The following is an 18,894-nucleotide window of genomic DNA, read 5'->3' as shown; positions in this document are numbered from 1 at the left end:
TGACCTCACAAGAATTTTGTATGATCACATGCACGTTGCCTTTTCCATCTTACTGTGGAGGTGTTTGAAATCTTAAGAGAAGCTCAAAGAATTATGTGCTTGCCTGTTACTCACTTTACCTTCTAAAGAGAGACACCAAGTTTGGTTATTAGGTATTAAAATCAAGTTCACCTTGGAAAGAATGCCAAGAAAAAATACTTAAAATGTTTGTGGAACACCAATTCAACACAGTACCTAAACATAACTGTTTATAAAAACCTTCTGGGATTCAATCCTGTTGAAATTGCTCTGAAATCTTAGTCTTGTTAACTCATCCTTTGATTTGTGTGATAAGAGTATTTCAAAGGCTGAGAAGTGAGGAAGTATTTCGGATCTGACCTGAGGGCTTCAGCTAATCTTGGTACAGATGTAACATTTCATATGTATGATATTTTATTATCCTCCAGTATGGATGATATCCTATTATGTATATATTAAAGTGATGCATTTATTTCTAATGCATTTAGAAAAAGGTCTGCTAAAATTACTGTTTCTCATAGAGACACCTCATGGGATAGAACTTCCAGTTTATCTGCTGTTGAGGACTTGCAAATTTGATACCACCTTCTCTCTCTGTCCTTTCCCTACACAAGGTTTCGGGTGGTTGCCCGCAGTTTGTCAGCCTTCCTCCTGGTGCAGATTCCTGCGGAGGGTCAAGTCCGCCTGAAAGCGGGGTCAGAGCCAAAGCTGTCACTGAAGGCCCAGCAGGTAGCGTGTGCCAGTTGCTGTCTTATTGACATGCCTTCTTTGTGTCCTTGCTCAGCTTGTGGGGTAAAACTTGCAAGAGTCACTACGAGCATTCCTTCAAGCTAAATCCTGCTCTTAGCTTGTTTGTTTTATTTGGCACTGAATGCCCCCAGTCTTTCTTTGCTACTGCTTTTCTCCTGGCTCTAAATTCTGAATTTCAAAAACAGGTTGCGGCTCCCATTTGTTGTCGCAGGGAAGGGGATGTATCACAAACTTTTTGTGTATTGTTTTGCATACAGCAAAACATCATCTTGGAATTTGCCAGAGACAAGGCCAGCTGCAGCATAGGCCAGGTGATGATGTGAGTTTGCTGAATTCTGGTAGCAGGACTGTGTGTCTGAGCCCTAAGCTAAAGTAGTCCTAGGTAAAACTGTCTATACAGCCTTGTGTATTAATATGAAGGCATCAGTTTCTAGTCTTACGTGCTGTAAAGGTGCAGGTGAACTTACTGTGTCTGTAAACCCTGAGTTCAGAACATTTGGAACATAGCACGTGAAAGGAATTTAAAGCAAACAGGAAAAAACAATGCTGCTGTGATTGCACTGCTTTTGAGTGATAAAGCAGAGCTACGTTCACAGTAACATTTGTTTATATGAGATCAGAGCTTAAAAACTCTGTGACAAATAAACTTTATCTCTTTACCATGTGCACTGACTCTGTTGTTGTACCACTAAGTGCATGAGAAGAGGAAGGAGGAGTTGATTAGAAACCAAAGCAAAGTAACTTACTTGGTACAACTTGTTTCTCTTCTCTCAGAAATTAATGAAACTTGTTAGACATATTTCCAACATTTCCACTGACTGGTACTGCCAGCATAGGCTCTTTTACATACAATTTCTAACTTGGCATTGTCTCTGCAATATTATTAATGGAAGCAAAACAATACTTTCATGAAAGTAAGATGTTCAGAAGAAGTGAATAGTTAAGTGTGTTTGCAGTTTGTAGTTTGGTGCAATTTCCTTAAAACCATGTCTTTGAGTTCATGAAGTAAATATTTGACAGTATTTGGGTTATAGTTCCTAACAAACCTTGATTGAACAGTTGTTATGTTGATTTCAGGGAGTGAACAGCTTGAAAAATGCTAGTTGACTTGAAACACTGCTATGTGATTGTATTTTACAAGTGTTGCATTATGAATGCTCCGGGTTCTCTAGTACATAAGGATCTTCTAGTGGAATTGTGCATATGGTGGCTCATGAAGTGGTTTGTTATGGACGAAAGTATTCACAGCTAACAGAATTTTCCCTGTATCTATAGGCACTGAGTGTTCTTGGATCTATGGCCTCAAACAAACAATATATGGATTATCAAGAGCAGCTCTCCCAGGCCTCTCTGTTCATCAAGCATCCAGAACATTGTCTTCGAGATGGCAATAATCTTCTGGCTCTCCTTATTAACACTCTGTATCCAGAAGTACATTATTTGGATAGCATACGATAGCAGCAGTGAGCTCACAGAATCATCATAGAATCATGGAATCAACTGGGTTGGAAGAGACCTTTAAGGTCAAGTCCAACCAGTACCCCAGGGCTGCCAAGGCCACCATTAAACCGCGTCACTAGGGGTCTCATCTACACGGTTTGTGAACACTTCCAAGAATGGTGATTCCACCACTGCCCTGGGAAGCCTCTTCCAACATCTGATTGCCCTCTCTCTGAAGGAAATTTCCCAAATATCCAGTCTAAAACTCCCCTGGCTCAGCTTGAGGCTGTGACCTCTTGTCCCATCATGCAGTGTTGATTATTCTGGCTTACATAGGATGTTGTTATTGCACAAGTAATTTTTACCTTCCACTTTTAATCAAGTCAGAAGTGTGAATGGGAACTGGACACTGGCAGGTTTTCTCCTTTTCAATGTTTTCTTTCTTTTCTTTTGATTTGTTGGCTTGTGAAATTGCTTAGTTTCTGTTGACTGAAAACACTTGAGTGTCTTCTTGTGTATGGTGCAGGAGGATACCTGAGGATAGGTGTACAAATCATTAGCCAGCAAAGCTCATCCTGTAGCATCTTCAGTTTTTGCTTTGTGCCTTTTATTTTCCAATGTGTCATCACTCAGGCCAGTTCAAAGTGAGTGGAGTATTGTGTATGAAAGAGGTTTTGACTTTCTTAACCAGTCTAGCTTAATCTTATGTGAGCGTGTCTGGAGACTTGTGAAATCCCTGTATTTGGAAAAAATGGTATTTTAAATTTTGACTTTTTTTTTCTTGCTATCCCACAGAAATCTCTAGTTGGCAGACATGCCTACAATCTTCTCCCACTTCTGTAAATACAAACTAAAAAAAGAACTTTGGGGTTTCCTATTTTCTAAATACTAGTGAATACGCATACATATTACTTGATTAAATGCAGGTAACTTCTAGCCAAGTTCTTTTTAAGTCAGGGGATTTAAATGCTGAGACACATCTTCTGGATCTCCAGTGTCCGGCAGGGGATCATTCAGTTACGTTCACGTTAGATAGGATTCCTTAATTCTGAAAGTCTAGTTGTTTAGGAAATACTGATTTAGCAGGTGGACACCCACCACGTAAGTTTGTGATATGGCAGAACTTTAAAAGACACTGTGAAAAGGTATTTTTCTTGTACTGAAATTGGTGATCACTTGTTTCAAATTCTGTTGCCAAAGCATGAACCATGAGTCTGTAAACCTGCTGTTTCAGCTGAATAATGACTGTTTTTGTTGCCTTGTCTGATCATAAGATGCACTTTTGTTCAGGGAAAGCAGAAGGTGAGTGTCCTGAGTTGCTTCTTGATTGTCCCTTTCATCACTGATCTATTTGAGGTGACCCATGATCCTGCAGTCCCAATCCATACACCTCTATGAAGGAACACTGATTGCTGCTTCTCTTCCTCCATTAATTGTGCCTTTATGTTTATAACATGGTTACACATGGTACTTGGTACATGTATCATGTTGGTACATGTTTGTAACATGGTACACATGGTTAAAACATTAGTTCTGATCACTAGGGGAAGGAAGTGTGCTACCTACTGTCTGGTCAGTAACGCTTTGAAGTGTTGCTGTGGTTCTGGTGTTCTTGGAGAAAAAACCACCTTTTTCTTCTTGACAGATTCTGCTAACTGTGCCAGCTGGGTCATTGGATCACCTTCACCTTAATGTGGTCTTAGAGTTCTTTGCTCTATCTGCGAGCCTATAAATATATACACATATGTACATCCCTCTGTATATGAACCAGATAGCAACGCAGCATGGTTTTTAACAGACTCTTTTGGAAAATTCATGTCTGGAAGAATACATTCTGCTGCTCTCCCACCCCCTCCCCAAAGACTTAAAAGCACTGGTTTTATTAGATTCAATGTTACTGATCAGTTGCATAAAAATGTGAAAAAGTCAGAAATACATGTTTGACATGCACTTTGAAAATGAGGTGTTGTTTCAGCTGTTGAGTTTTTACAAATGTATTTATAACATGGTATGTCTGCAAGGACCATACAAAATAAAAATGAAAAATCAAGTAATTTGTGACAAGCACCATGATATTTTCAACCTGCTGGGGAAGAATTCACATCAGGTAATAATTGGTCTTTGAGAGGAAGGTATGATGGGGGATGCTAGCTCAGTTGATGAAGGTCTGGAGACTCTTCTCTTTGACATCCCGGAGTTGACATGTGTGTGGCACAACAGCCTGGTTTTGTGCCCAGAGCGCAGGAGAAATTTCATCTATGTAATGGCAGAAATAATGCTTCTCTGTCCTGGCCAAATCCCTTAAACCTCTGTGCTAATGTGACTGTAGGGCGATGCACTGGTTCTGTTCTTTCAGCACTCACAACTGACCCAGGCTGGAATTTGGTATTTATCCCAAATGAGGGGAAAGCTGATCGTGTGGAGGGAAGCAGGAGAAAACTCTGCCTCCAGTGCTGGTGATACAGCAGTTTTGTTGAGGGCTTTGCTGGTGAGAAGGGCTAGAGCAGGATGTTGCTGCTGTCAGCAAATGCTGCTGACACCACCATCATGTCCATTTGTTTTGACCATTGAAACAGCTCCCTGAATAACTTTGTGCTTTAAAAGAGGGGTTTTGGGCAAGGGCCTGTAGGGACAGGACAAGGGGGAATGGCTTTAACCTGCCAGAGGGGAGATTGAGATGAGATCTTGGGCAGAAGTTCTTCCCTGTGAGGGTGGTGAGGCGCTGGCGCAGGTTGCCCAGAGACGCTGTGGCTGCCCCATCCCTGGCAGTGTTCAAGGCCAGGTTGGACGGGGCTTGGAGCGACCTGTTCTAGTGGAAGGTGTCCCTGCCCATGGCAAGAAGTTGGAACTGGAAGCTCATCCAGTTGGAAGCTTTTAAGCTTCCAACACAAACCAGTCAGTGAGTCTCTGAAAAGTAATAAAAAATATACTGTTGTGGTTTTTTGCCATTTCTTGATCGAATAATTCTGATGAAAATTATTTATCATGGCTAAAGTACTCTCAATAATACTATGGTAGGCACTAAGAAGTCTGGAGAATTCCCCATGAGCTGCTGCTTTTGCTGTATGTGTCACACCAAACCAGTCTTCTGGCTTCTTAAGTGACCATGGCAGTGGTAGAAGTCTGAACCTATGCTTTCCTCGAGTACAGGGGAGCAGTTCTAGTAAGTAACAGATCCACTGGCAGTTTTCTGTTGCAAATGTGAACACCAGAACCTAGCGTTTTATTCTTCCTAAATAATAGTGGTTCCCAAATAAATGGTGCCCAAAAGATTGATGACTTTTTTCTTCTTGTTTTACTGGAAAGACTTTAATGCTCTCGGTACTTCCCACCCTCCCTCCTACTCTGAACTGCAGGGTTCTTGTTCACATCATAAATGTAACCAGATAATCTCGGAAAACAGGTTTGTGTTGATTTTAGCATTGTAGATTGCAGTGGAAGGAGATGAAATTGGAATATCAGCTTAATAACAAAGTGTGCCTTTTGAATAATTCGTGCAGTTTAGTTGGGGAATTAATATCTATCTCTTTTGTCTCGCACAGCAGATTTTGCATTGGGGTGAAATGTTGCCTGTGGACTTCAGCTTAAGTATTAATTAAGAAAATGAGGACAAATAGGGAAATGGACCTAAGCTGAATGTGGCATTAATTTAAGGCAGTGGAGTGGAAAACCAGAAGCCGAACAGCAAGATGCATGAGACATGCAGAGGGTGCTTCCTATTCAGGGTGACTCCACAGCATCCCACAGGGGTTGTGGTGGTGTGGGAATAGGAGCTGCTACCACTGACTCTGGAAGCTGCTTAACAGAGCAATGGCCAAATCCTCCCAAACTCTGACTGTGTGTGAACTGGAGGGAAAAAGGGGATAAACTGGAACACACTTGTTAGGCCAGATAAGGACTGTACTGGAAGCCTCCTGGCATGTGTCCTCCTGCGTTTCGTCCCTCCCATATATGCTGGTTTGAGTGGTGGTTTGAGTCCCTGGTGAGGACCAGGACCTGCCAACATGGGGCTTCTTCCTCACGTGCTTCCTGGGCAGGTTGGGGTGCAGTGGGCACTTATCACACCGTCACTTCTGTTTGTTGGCCTGCTAACACTGGCCTGTAAGCTGTCAGCGGGCTTATCATCCATCCCTGGACAGTGCCCTGTCGTTGCTGTTGCACTCCCACATGAAGGACAACTCCTTATCCTCAGCTTGTCCTTCCTGAAAAGGCTGTATCCATCCATGGCAGCACTTCAGGCTTGTGAGCAATTCCGCAGCATCTCCATCATCCTGATGAGACTATAGCCCTGCAACTGTACCTGGACCTCTTAGTTCCTCCTGCTTGTTCCCCCTGTTGAGAGGCACTTGGCTGTGCTGATTTCTCAGAACAGGTATGAGAGCTTTCCCCACAACGCTGTCCTGTAGGCACTTTATTGTGCACATGCACTGGAGTGGGCTCCTTCCGCTCCACTTTGTTGGTTACGAGATCTCTCCTCTGCACCTTTCCCATACCCTTTGCTTTCCAAAGAACAAAACAGCAGATAGTGAGAGGGAAATGTTGAGAGCAGACTCTTCCCATTGAAGATCGATTTAGATGGATTGGTTAGAGGTCTCTCACTAGGGAGAGGAGCAGGATTCAGGCAAATTCCTCTGTCTTTTCTAGGGGTGTAGTGGGTTCCTGTACCTGGATATCCTTATTTTCCCATTTCCTGCACTAACATGGGCTGTGCTCTGGAAGCCAAGTAAGTGAAGTCAAACAGTGCTAATCCATGAGTTTCCTCACATCTAAATTGCTGCATCAATTCCGTGCTGTCCATTTGCTCGCAGCACACTGAGTGTAGGGTGCTGACAACACACAACAGGGCCCACCTGTGCATCCCACGTGGGTTTTGGGGCACGAGATCTGATGCTTCTATTTGGACCCCCAATTGCTTGAGTTAAAGAAGTAGTTTTCAAGAGAAGAATCCTGTAAGCCAAGCCTCAACCCCATGCATAGGTAGAAATGGGTTCTCATTACTCTATGTCTATAAATCATAAAGGCTCATAAATCCAATTCAGTTTGTTCAACTAATATTTCTGAGATCTCTTTCTTCCTGTGACACCTGTGAAACTGAGCTTACTGGTCCATGACTATGCTGTCTGCTATAACTTAATTTTTCTCTGCATCTTTCCCTGTTTTTATTAAATGTAGGTTTTCCACTGCTGGGATTTTAAACTGTGATCTAAAAGACTGGGTTAAAGTATTTCCTTGTATTTATTATTTCTTCATTTATTTATGTATTTTCCCTTGTTATCCTGTCCAAGTAATTTAAAATTGCTCTTTCCTTTCACAGAGAAGGGGTGAACTTTAAAATAACAATTCCCAGGCCGGGGATGAGCTTGCAGCAAGAACCACAGGCTTGATGGTGATTCATGAGCAGCTTAGGCTACCAGAAGTGGGATTGTTATGGGAAGAGTTATGGAGCTGCTGCACTGGAATGATTGTACAGGGCATTGAATCCAGTGATACAAACCTGAAAGAAGTTTCTTGTCACCACTTATCTTTCAATTCTTTCTCATTGTCCTCTATGCCAACCTGTTGCTCTTCACAGCCCTCTCCTGGACCTTTGTCTGCCTGACCAAGATTCCAGGTGGACTTGCATCATCCTATACTGTAAGCTAGGTCTATTCACCTGGTCTCGGAGCACATTCGTAGTTGGGTTAGAGACTTGCCTGTGGATGGCCAGTGACTTTGTAGTAGCAATTTCATCGCAGGAGAGATGAGTAGAGGGGCCTTAAGGGAACTTCTTCGTGTAACACACGAAACTGTTTGGAAATAATTTTCTTTGGCTTTTTTTCTTTTTTAAAAAAGTGCCAATTTGGTTTATTAGAACATTTTCATGGCATATTTATCAGAAAGCACCAAGATTCTGCTTGTGTGTGCACATTGGCCCTAGGAGCTGCAGTGGTGCTGCAGTACAGGCCACCCTTTGCAAGCCTTGCTTTCAGCTCTACTGTCTACCAGCTTTTAGAAAACCTTTTCTCTTTTTTACTTGGACTCCTGTGGTAAGTTATGATTTCCTTTAAACTATTAAACTCTTAAATAAGCTCTTCTGGAAGTTAAGGAATAATAATAATTTTTAAAAAAACAAGAAGAAACCCCCAAAAAACCCAAACCCCCAAGCCAAAACAAAAACCCAAACCAGCAGAAATTCAGGTAGTGTTTTTTTCACAGCTGGTATTTGAAACATGAAAATTCACTTGCTGGCTCTAGGAAGCTGCATGTGGTTTGATGAGTGGTGAAAAATTGCTTTTTGAAGTAGCATTTGAAAAACGCCAAAGAAAAAGATGTGAGAAAAATCGTAGACTGTTACGTGCTTGCTCAACGCTATCTGATATGGCCTAAAAACACACTGGTTGGGTTAGAAGTGACATCCGGTGTAGATCCTCTGCTGCTCTTCCAGCTCCATCCCTCTTTGAGTTCTCTTTTCTTCCGTTATCCCTTTAAAGGCTTCCCCGGCTTCTAAGCAGTGTCAGGAATTGAAGTCATGCAGATGCAAGGCCTGTTTGACCTCCTGTGCATCATCCAACATTAGTCTTATATTCCCTGGGAAAAGGCACCCTCGTACAGAGCAGATGGGAATTGGAACCATGTGGGTGCAGATGAGGCTGGCTGGTCCTCATCTGCATCTCGATGCTGTTGTTTGTGTTGGCAAAGTCTGGTCACCACCGTGTCTGCGGTCAAAGTTCTCATAGGTGGAGTCCTGTGGCTGTGACCTGGTGGTAGAAGAACTGAATAAGATGAAGACACATTTATGGCTGCGCTAGACTTCATAAACTGGCTTCATCTAGTGGTTAAGGAGTGTCAGAGTAAGTGTCTGCAATACTGTCTGATACAGACCCTTCCCTCTGCATTGGGTAATGTCTGAGTTACATCTAATCTTTTATGTCTTAAAGCATCCAGCATCATCTCCAACACTTTTAACATTAACTAGTACTACCGTTCTGCTGCTCGGAGCTTCAGGAGGTTTTGACAAACCTCTCTTGAGAAGGATCTTCTCATGAGAAGGATGTTCTCATGTAGAACGTGGAGGATCTTGTTTCTGAAGCTGTCATCTATGTATGTATCTATTGAAAGACAGTCAAGGGCGCAGTGTGGTTTAGACACTGTGAATCAGTGGAACTATGCTTTTGCAAATAATTATTACAGATTTAACTCTACAAAGGGGAGATTGAGATGAGATCTTAGGTAGAAGTTCTTCCCTGAGAGGGTGCTAAGGCACTGGCACAGGTTGCCCAGAGAAGCTGTGGCTGCCCCATCCATGGCAGTGTTCAAGGCCAGGTTGGATGGGGCTTGGAGCAACCTGTTCTAGTGGAAGGTGTCCCTGCCCGTGGCAGGGGGTTGGAACTGGATGAGCTATAAGTTCCCTTCCAACACAAACCGGTCTGGGATTCTGTGATCACACAGGGGTAACTCAGAGTGGAAGGGAGCAGCCCCAGGAAGGTGTAATTATACTGACCTCAGGTACAACTTCTTCAGGCTTAGTCTAAGGGTTGTTTTTGGGTTTTAGTTTGTTTGTTCCCCCTGCACCTCCATCGCTTTGTAGCTTGGCCACCACAGTTGACAGTATTCAGGATTGGCGTTGTCCTGGGCAATAGGAAATGCCAAGCGTACTGTGGGAGCATGGTATGGTTGCCAGCCAAAGAACTGGGCCCTGCCACACCTAAGGTGGCTCTGATGTGGGCTGTTTGATATCTCCATATCTTTCTCCATACTTGCCAGAGCTCATCAGCTTCGGGGTGGGCACCTTTTCTGTTCCATTAGAGACTAGGGTGCAGAGGGAGGGGAAGGTTTCTGTGCACTTTTCCCTCTCCTGTTCATCATTCCTCAGCCTGGCACAGACCCCGTCCCAGTTGGTTCCCCTTTCTTGTCCTTTGGGTGGGTCATTCTTTTGCTATGTTAATGTGGCTTCCTACCACACTCTGGGGCCATGGCCCACCAAAACTTCTGCTGCAGCATCTATGTTCTATGGTCTCTCCAACCTGCTGCCCCAGCCCCTTCTCCTCACATCAGTGGGGTCTCTTCTCAGCTGTACCCAAGGCAGAGCCTCCTCCCAGCATTGCCCAAGTCCTGGTCCCTCACAGAAGCCATCATCCCAGCCCTGTCCTTGTCCCAGGAGCCTGCTCTCAGGCCAGAAGGTTGTTGCCAAGACCAAGGACACCTTGCATTTCTTTCCTTCGCCATCTCCTCCCTCCTGATGGATAATATGAGCAGAAGGCAAAATATCCTTACCGGGCCAAGCTGGATGGAGCAGAGGAGGGACCTGTGAAGTGGGAAGGAAGACATGGGTTAGCAATGCAGAGTGAGCTGGGGAGGCAAGACTGACCTAGAGGTGCTGGGGAGCTGCACTGAAGGGTGGTCGTGACACTCCAGTGAATGGGGAGAAGATCTTTTGCCAGGCATGTGGTCATCTTCATGGGATGGGAATTAGGCACTGGAATATAAGGAGCAAAGCATTTCTGTTTGGTCTTACAGCCTCTACAGTTCAAGACAAGCAGTAGCTTTTGCAAGGTGTTGACATCAGCCGATCTCTATAGATGGGTAATGGTGATGTGACACCTTGTCCAGCCCAACATGCAGAGCCAGGAGTCCCTCCTAGTCCCCTCCTCCCCAGTATCACAGAGCAGTGGGCGGGGGACTAGCAGCCTCTTGGCTTCTTGGTAGCTCTCATTCCTTATTCTATGAGCTGATTCTCACCTCCCTCAAGCCTGGTTTCCCTGCTCTCATGGCCCTGGTGTGGATGGGAGGTGGGATGTCACTAATGATGGACAAGCAGCTGGGTAGTGAAGCCTGGGGGACCAAGAGGGGTGGTCTTTAAGATAAGGATGCCCACCCCAGGAGATTGAAGTGTTGCATGGGATGCAGCAAAGGTGAATCCTGCCTATGGGTTCCAGGGGAAGAGGCGGTAATTAGTCTGCTTGAGGAAAAAACAAATAAATTAAAAACCTGGCTGTGTAGGCAGCAGGTTCTCCGCTAATTGCCCATCTGTTAGTTATAACCTTTCTCCTTGGGTGCAGGAAAACTCCTGCTCCCTCATCTTTTCAAAGGTCCCTTCCCAAAGGGGGCCTCTGCTCTACAGCCAGTGACCAGCCAGCCAGGAACAATCTCTTACTCGCTCTTAGATTTCCTCTTAGAAATATCCTTCTGGAGTGGAAAATCATAAAAATCATTAAAAACCCCTCAAAACAAACCCAGCCCTTCCTGACTGACCGACGTTACCTGCCACATCACATTGCAGGTTACCAGTGTGATGGAGGAAGACTACTGAGGCATACAGTGATACGTACCTCCTCTTGAGAAAATGGTGAAGATAAGTATCACTAGCAGAATGAGCACTTTAATTCCCAGAGGCACAAAGATCAGGATGAGGAGGAAGGAGCTGCTGGATGATCTGAATCTATAGAAGTACACAGCCCCCTCTGCTCTCCCGTGGCTGTTGACAGCAGTGCAGGTGTATTTCCCATCATGGGTCAGGTACTGGAGCTCCCTGGTGACGCGGTGGCTGGTGCTGGTGCTGGAGCTGAGGTTGCTGTAGGGTGGTCCGGTCCAGGTCAGGGCAGGCGCTGGCTCCCCCTCGGCAGTGCAGCGTGCCTGGAATGTGTGATCCCGGTTGGAGCTGACAGTGATGTTAATGATCCTGGGGGCAGCTGCAAAAATCAGGGGAGGAAAAGTGCGTCAGGGGTCTAAAATGAAATAACCTGGAATGAGGCCCCATCCAACCTGGCCTTGAACACTGACAGGGATGGGGCAGCCACAGCTTCTCTGGGCACCCTGTGCCAGCGCCTCAGCACCCTCACAGGGAAGAGCTTCTGCCTAAGATCTCATTTCAGTCTCCCCTCTGGCAGGTTAAAGCCATTCCCTCTTGTTCTGTCCCTCTAGGCCCTTGTCCAAAGCCCCTCTCCAGCTTTCTTATAGCCCCTTTAGGCACTGGGAGCTGCTCTAAGGTCTCCCCTTAAGGAACCTTCTCCAGGCTGAAGCAGCCCAACTCTTTCAGCCTGTCTCCAGAGCAGAGCTGCTCCAGCCCTCACAGCACCTCCATGGCCTCCTCTGGACTCGCTCCAACAGCTCCACATCCGTCTTGTGTTGTTGCCCCAGAGCTGGATCAGGACTGCAGGGGGGGTCTCCTCAGAGCGCAGCAGAGGGGGAGAATCCCCTCCCTCGACCTGCTGCTCATGCTCTGGGCGTGCAGCCCAGCACACGGAAGGGTTCTGGGCTCAAGTGCACACTGAAGCCGGGTCATGCTGGGTTCAAACCTTTCCTTGTTTTTCTCAGTACCTTCTGGCTGCTCTCTGGTCTGAAGGAACAAGGGATGGGACAAGAGGAAATGGCCTCAAGCTGCACCAGAGAAGGTTTAGATGGAGATTAGGAGCAATTCCTTCCCCAGAGGGTGCTCGAGCATTGGAATCATCTGCCCAGGGCAGTGGTGGAATCACTGCCCCTGGAAGTGTTCACAAACCGTGTAGACGAGGCCATCAGTGACATGGGTTAGTGGTGACCTTGGCAGTGCTGGGGTAGTGGTTGGACTTGATGATATTAAAGGTCTTTTCCAGCCTGGTTGATTCTATGATTCTTTCCCTAGAATTCCTCACCCTGCTTATGTTGGATAATGGAGCAAAGGAGTTCACCCAGCAAAGCCTGCGTGTAAGGACATATAGGCTCTTTGTGTTTTGTCTCTGTAATGGCTCAGTTTTATGAGCTTTTGTCAGCTCCAACTGTTGTGACCTTCCACAGTGGCAGAAGGCAGAGGCACTGTGCTGTGCAGGGCAGTAGTCCATGGGGATGGGGTGCTTTCTGCAGCTGCACTGTGAATCACAGCCTGGTGCTGTCTGTGACATGGGAGCAGGTACAGCTGGTGACCCTTTTGGGCTGGCTGCACCTGCACATTGTCCAGGACAAGGCAACCATGGCGCTCTCCTGCAAGTGTTGTGGCTGTTCCTTTGGTCTCTGACCTCCAGAGCCCACATGGATCTGTTTGCGTGGGCCCTTTGTTTGGTGCCTGAGACTTGCCAGATTTGTCAAATTATTGTCAGTGAACATTGACACTCCTGACAACAACCTATTCTTCATGTTTTTCTCCAACCTTGTAGTGACCACCTAACAGTGTAGGTCCCTGGTTGCTTTGGGGCAGCACACCAATACCAGGATAGGGCCACTTATTTTGTGTCCTGTATTTGCAGCATATAGGATTGAATGGTAGTAAAGATCATTTGGTGGATGCGAAACGTTAAGAGGTCCACCACTGAACATGTCATCTTTGGTCTAGTCTGCTAAGGAAGCATAGAACGTAGGACCAAGCTTGTCTTACTTATCAATCCTCTCCTCTTGGGTCTGTTGACCTATTTAATGCATTTGGTTCCTAAAGACATTGTGAAAACCGAAGGGAATTGAACAACTGCCCTCATGGAGGAAAAGGAGGAGTTCAATATTGGTTTCATTTTTTGTCAGTCTAGAAAAAGAATATATAGCTCATGACCACCTACAGCACGTCTTTCTCCTTGTCTATGTGATACAGGAGGAGTTTGAGGCTGGAGGACTGATCCATAGGAGAGCTAGCTGTGTCATTTATCTCTTTTTTTTTTTATGTTTAAATTAAGCTTTTAAGCATTATTTAATTCTCCCATTCATACTGTCAGGGTCCATTCCCAAAGCATGGTGCAGCCTGGGTACCATCTCTGTATATGTTACCCAGTTCCTATGGCGTTAAAATCCAGCAGCCCCTAAGAGTTCAATCCTGCTGCCATCCTGCCCTGCTGTGCTTTGTATGCAGGTGTTCAGGAACTGCTCCAAGCGGAGAGCTGTGGTCATGCTCTGTGTGTGTGTGCTTTGGAGCTGCTCCAGTGAAGGAGAGCCTCGACCTCGCAGAGCTTCCCCAGCAGTAACTGCGCTCGCCCTTGGGTCCCATCTGGACCCCACAGTGCACAGCAGACCTGAGGCAATTGCACTTCACAGGCAAAGTCATCCAACACACGGCACCTTTGCATTCGTGGGTGAGGTGTGAGTCTGCTCCTGAGCCCACCGGGGTCTCCCAGTGATCCTCTGATCTACTGCGTACTCTGGGAGATGGGAATAGTGTTTGATTTGCTGATCAGAGCTGGTTTTCAGGCTGTTTGTACTTATTATTTGCTGCTTCAGAGGAGTATGAACCTATGGCACCCAAGTACCAGCTGTCTTGTCTTTCCAATCACCTGTTATCATCCAGGGCTTCATGTGTTTACATTTGCTAACATGCTTTCAGCACTCAGGCTCTCCAGTGTAGATTCTGATGAAGAGGATGTCTTTGACTCCTTCCCATGGGCTGCTGACCCCAACTTGCCTCTCTGCTGCTGATACAGATCCTGTGCTGCATGGACAAAATGGGATCATAGAATCCTGTGGTTTGGGTTGGAAGGGACCTTAAAGCTCATCCAGTTCCAACCCCTCTGCCATGGGCAGGGACACCTTCCACCAGAGCAGGTTGCTCCAAGCCCCTGTGTCCAACTTGGCCTTGAACACTGCCACGGATGGGGCAGCCACAGCTTCTCTGGGCACCCTGTGCCAGTGCCTTAGTACCCTCTCAGGGAAGAACTTCTGCCCAAGATCTCATCTCAATCTCCCCTCTGTCAGGTTAAAGCCATTCCCCTTGTCCTGTCCCTACAGATCCTTGTCCAAAGTCCCTCCCCAGATTTCTTGTTGGTCCCTTTAGGTACTAGACTTGTCTGGCTTCTACAGCAGCACCAGAGCCTGGCTATTTCCTTACCACTTTTGTTCCTATTCACTTCCCTGCTTTGCACTCATTGTCTCATACTGGAAGACTACAGAAAGCAATGAGTATTTCCTGCCCAAATGTTCTAAACTATCCACAGAGCTGGCAAAGCCAGCCCTTTGGAAGACCGTCTCACCAGTTTCCATATCTTGTGGCTCTCATTTCCCTATGTGGAGGCTTTGCCTCCTTTGGCGTTCCTGCCCTCTTACCAATCAAATGCAGCTTTATCCCATTCCTGCTTTCATACTTGTCGTGGATATCTCCGGACAGCTCCACCCGGCAGAAGTATCTCTCGCTGTCGCTCCAGGTCAGGTTGTCAATCCTGATGGAAAGGTCTTTATGCCGGGGGTTGCCAAGCAGTTTGTATTTGTTTTTGTAGCTGATGGCAGTCTTGCAGACCTCGCTGGTGCTCTGACTAACGCACTTGAACACAACTGTGCCGTTGTAAGGTTCCTTGATCCTCCAAATGGCAGTGAGAGTCCTGTCAAACATTTTGTAGGGGTGTGTGAAGGTGCAGGGCAGGATAACCATCTTCCCAAGCTCACCAGTGACATCAGATGGGATGTGAATGGACCAGCTGTTGGACTGCACACCTGGAAGCAAAAAGAGATGATCAAGACTGATTTATCTGGAGTGTTTAAGAGGGAAATTGGCCATCCTTCCTGCATTGCTCTGTTGTTGGTCAGACAATGATGCTGCGTTCCCGTTGTGGGCCGTGCTACTTGGTGTTCTTGCTGAGGACTTGCGGATGGTTGCGCAGCCCAGTTACTGTGGGTCTGGTACCAGACACAGCAGCAGAGCTCATATTGAAAGTGATTTAGTTCCTAAGCAGGCCTCTTCTTTGTCAAGCGAACACCTTACACCTTAAGCTGTGTAACAGTCTTTTGCGGTTAACAGACATTTATGTGCTTGGAGGAACAGACTGCTTTTTTCTTTAATAATGATAATAAAGGCTAAAAATTAGATTTTGCATGTATTAAGAAATCTGGTGGTTTTAGGCCAGTGTAGCAGCCCTGTATTTGAGAGCATGCACACACACACTACTATATTATAATATTTGTTACACTAATCGGTTGTTGGCTGCATTACCCCTAGGGAAGGTGTTAACAGCTAATGCTCCTAATGATCAGTGCTGCTATCATCACAGTAGCGTCTAACTGTAAGCTGTGTCAGCATCTGAATAAAGACTTGAAGATACCCATCTTAAGAAGGCTGGTGAGAACGGGCAAGTTCCCTGTAGGAACTCTCTTCTGTTGGAAGGGAAGAAAGGATGTCCTTGTAGGAAAGACAAGGATGCCCTTGAGAACAGAGAAATCATCTCCCTGTTAGCAAAGCAGGTTGTCACTGTGTGGATTCTTCCCAGTATTTTCCCAGTCAGGCCTCATGGTGAGGGAAAACTTGACTTTTCAGTCTGAGATGTCACAAATGGGATTTTGCTCTCTTGGCCAAACTTAGTCTCAGTAAATCCTAGTGCAGCCTGCGGAGCTGAACCCCACTGCCACCAGACCCACTCTGATCCCAGTGATAGAAATAGCCTTCAACCGAATGGATACTACCCACCTTTGAAGTATATAGTGAAAACTCAATGTCTCACCCATTTCTCTTCCCCAGGAACCAACAGCATCAACAAACAGCACCTGTAGGCAGTGTTTGCTATATAGGTACGTGTATCTACCCACTGTCTTGCTAACTGCAAGCTGTACCAGCAGACTGTGTCTTTAGGAACGTCTGTGGTGACGTTCCTCTCTTACAAAACCCACTTGATGACTTTGTTAAGTCAGGAGCTTTCCCCTCAATAGCCGAGAGTAACTTCAAAATCTGTAAAGGTGACCTGCAAGTGATTGCCACCCCTCCCTGGTCCAGCTGGCTTCACTGTGGACTGTGGGCATTCAGCTGTCAGGTTCCTTTTGTAACTTCCAAGATAAGATTTGTTGCTTGTTCTTATATCTGTTCTCCATGATATTTGAAAAATACCTTGGTGGCAGTGCAGCCTGTGTCAATCTATTGTCTGCTGCACAATGGACAAAGGCCAGTGTGGGACCAGTTCTCTGCTGTTATTTATCTGGAACCAGTGCCAAGCCAGTACTTTGATTCCTGAGATCTGGAGTCAGGCTGTCTTGCCATTCGTTATAGCATAGGAGCCTTTTGCAGCCTAGATAATATAATATACAAGGCTACATGGCTCCAGGAAGCTCATGGAGCGTAAGGACCTGGCAGTGAAAGAAGAAAATGCTCTTGACTTTCTAGTTTATTTCATATTATTTTGGTTATTTTACAGCATGTCACTGTGACCCTTACTTTTGGAGAACTGCAGATCATGTGCTTTTGAGTACATAGCATCATACAATGGTGAGTGTTGGAGGGAATCTTAAAACATTATTTGCTTTTTTCTGCCACCTTTTTGGATTGTAATTTTTTTTTAATATCTAAAGCAAAGAAGGTTCTTTTTTGGCACATGAACATTCCCCCCTTCCACAAGAGAAATAATGTTAAAAATAAGTGCTTCTAATGTTAGCAGTTCCACCCATTTCTATGGAATGGCTACAGTTTGCTGAATGAGTGGCGAGTCTTGTCAGCATCTCGTGTATAATTTAACCTTAGCCTTAAAGATCGGTAGGTCTTCCATGGCTTTGTCCTGCTAATATCCAGGCTCCATTTGTTCCTGGAATTGAAGCTCTCACAAGAAACAGAGAAGCTCATAGGCAAATAGCCTACACATCTTACACAGGAATTGCCAGGTCAGTGTATCTGCTAGTTGTGAATGGAACAGCCATGAAGACAAGATCAAGAGCTGGATACCACTGCAGACTTGCTCTAGCAAATGCTGCCTGCCAGTATATCTAAGCAAATCTCATTGAATTTAATGGAACTTCAGTGCACACTTGAAGTGCATACTTGAACATGGGCTTAAGTGCTCAGTGGAACTGCGGCAAACTGTGTCTGTCACATAAAAACTCCTAGGAACATGAAACAGCACTTCTGCGTGGTGGTGGAAATGCTGCATCCCACTGACAATGCAGGGGAAATCTTAGATGAACTCCCTGCACAGGTTAAAAAAGCAAAAATGCAAAAGAAAACTCAAACCAAAGACCTGTCTGACAATTACAAAGCCAAGTATTGAAGTTTTTCCAATATTTGCACCTGGAATATCAGGATGCTTTTAAACAACGCAATGGATGGTGCAATTGTTGGAGAGTTGATTGCATCAGGCAATTCCCCTAATGCTTTGACTAGAGCAGGAAGAAAAGCCCTGATCAGTCAGGGAGTCATAGCAAGCTCAGGACTCACCCTTCCTGGAGATGCGAAGGAGGCACAGAAGAAACAACCCAAACTCTCTCATGGTGGTTGATGTTCACCACTGAGGTGTATCAGCAAACCAGAACTGTCTCTGCTACATCTGAGCTGCTGGTCTGGCAGTCACTAAAGGTTTTTCCATGGCTGGAAGAAGTTGTGGTTTTCCTCTCCTTGGAAGGGATGAGTTGTCTATCTGAACTGGCTCTGGATTCAGATATTAGTAGTTTTGTGGTCAGTCATGTGAATAATATACCAGAGGGAATCAGCATTACCATTTTCCAGCTAAAGGAAGGAGACTGCAGACTGGGGCTGCAGACATCCACTCCCTGTGTGTGATGGGGCAAGAGGACGGCTTTCAATGGCTACCAACTCACCACTCTGGAGGAAGTCCTTGCAATCTGCCTAAAAGAGGTGGCGAGTAAGACCATTGCTTTCTCGGCTTGAGGCAGTTCCTCCTCCTGAACGCTGAGCCTGACTTTGCTTTACTCTTTGTGCTCACTGGTTGTTGTCATCCCCAGGAGTACAAAAACAACCAACCACACACAACAACCTTCTTCTTTTCAAATCACCTGAGCACTTGTGTCAAGTGTTGGAAGAGTGCTCTGGTGTCCATGGTAGCCTGCTCTGTC

General features: G+C 45.6%; 2 protein-coding genes and 1 long non-coding RNA gene across 9 annotated transcripts in view; 2 read left to right on the top strand and 1 right to left on the bottom strand.

Annotated features, from left to right (window-relative positions):
* EPG5 (ectopic P-granules autophagy protein 5 homolog) overlaps positions 1-4,258 on the top strand; it is a 59,085-nt gene extending 54,827 nt beyond the window's left edge. For all 7 annotated transcript variants that reach the window (XM_030469772.1, XM_030469774.1, XM_030469771.1 and 4 more), the window contains 2 exons: positions 633-747; positions 2,044-4,258. In XM_030469772.1, the coding sequence (XP_030325632.1) occupies positions 633-747; positions 2,044-2,226 (298 nt within the window). In that variant the 3' untranslated portion in view covers positions 2,227-4,258. The remainder of the gene's footprint in view (positions 1-632; positions 748-2,043) is intronic.
* A 1,842-nt stretch (positions 4,259-6,100) lies between these two features.
* On the top strand, positions 6,101-7,981 carry LOC115600617. Its single transcript, XR_003989081.1, has 3 exons — positions 6,101-6,580; positions 6,853-6,931; positions 7,523-7,981. It is a non-coding gene; the product is annotated as an uncharacterized LOC115600617 (long non-coding RNA).
* A 2,476-nt stretch (positions 7,982-10,457) lies between these two features.
* SIGLEC15 (sialic acid binding Ig like lectin 15) lies at positions 10,458-18,311 on the bottom strand. Its single transcript, XM_030470583.1, has 4 exons — positions 18,260-18,311; positions 15,181-15,564; positions 11,517-11,876; positions 10,458-10,492 (listed from the first exon to the last, which is right to left on the bottom strand). The coding sequence occupies exons 1-4, from the start codon at positions 18,309-18,311 to the stop codon at positions 10,458-10,460; spliced, it is 831 nt and encodes a 276-aa protein (XP_030326443.1).
* Between the last annotated feature and the right edge of the window lie 583 nt (positions 18,312-18,894).

This window comes from Strigops habroptila, chromosome Z (assembly GCF_004027225.2).
Source record: "Strigops habroptila isolate Jane chromosome Z, bStrHab1.2.pri, whole genome shotgun sequence".
NCBI classification, from domain to species: Eukaryota; Metazoa; Chordata; class Aves; order Psittaciformes; family Psittacidae; genus Strigops; species Strigops habroptila.
The sequence above is the reverse complement of the archived record's forward strand: the minus strand, read 5'-3'. Positions and strand labels throughout refer to the sequence as shown.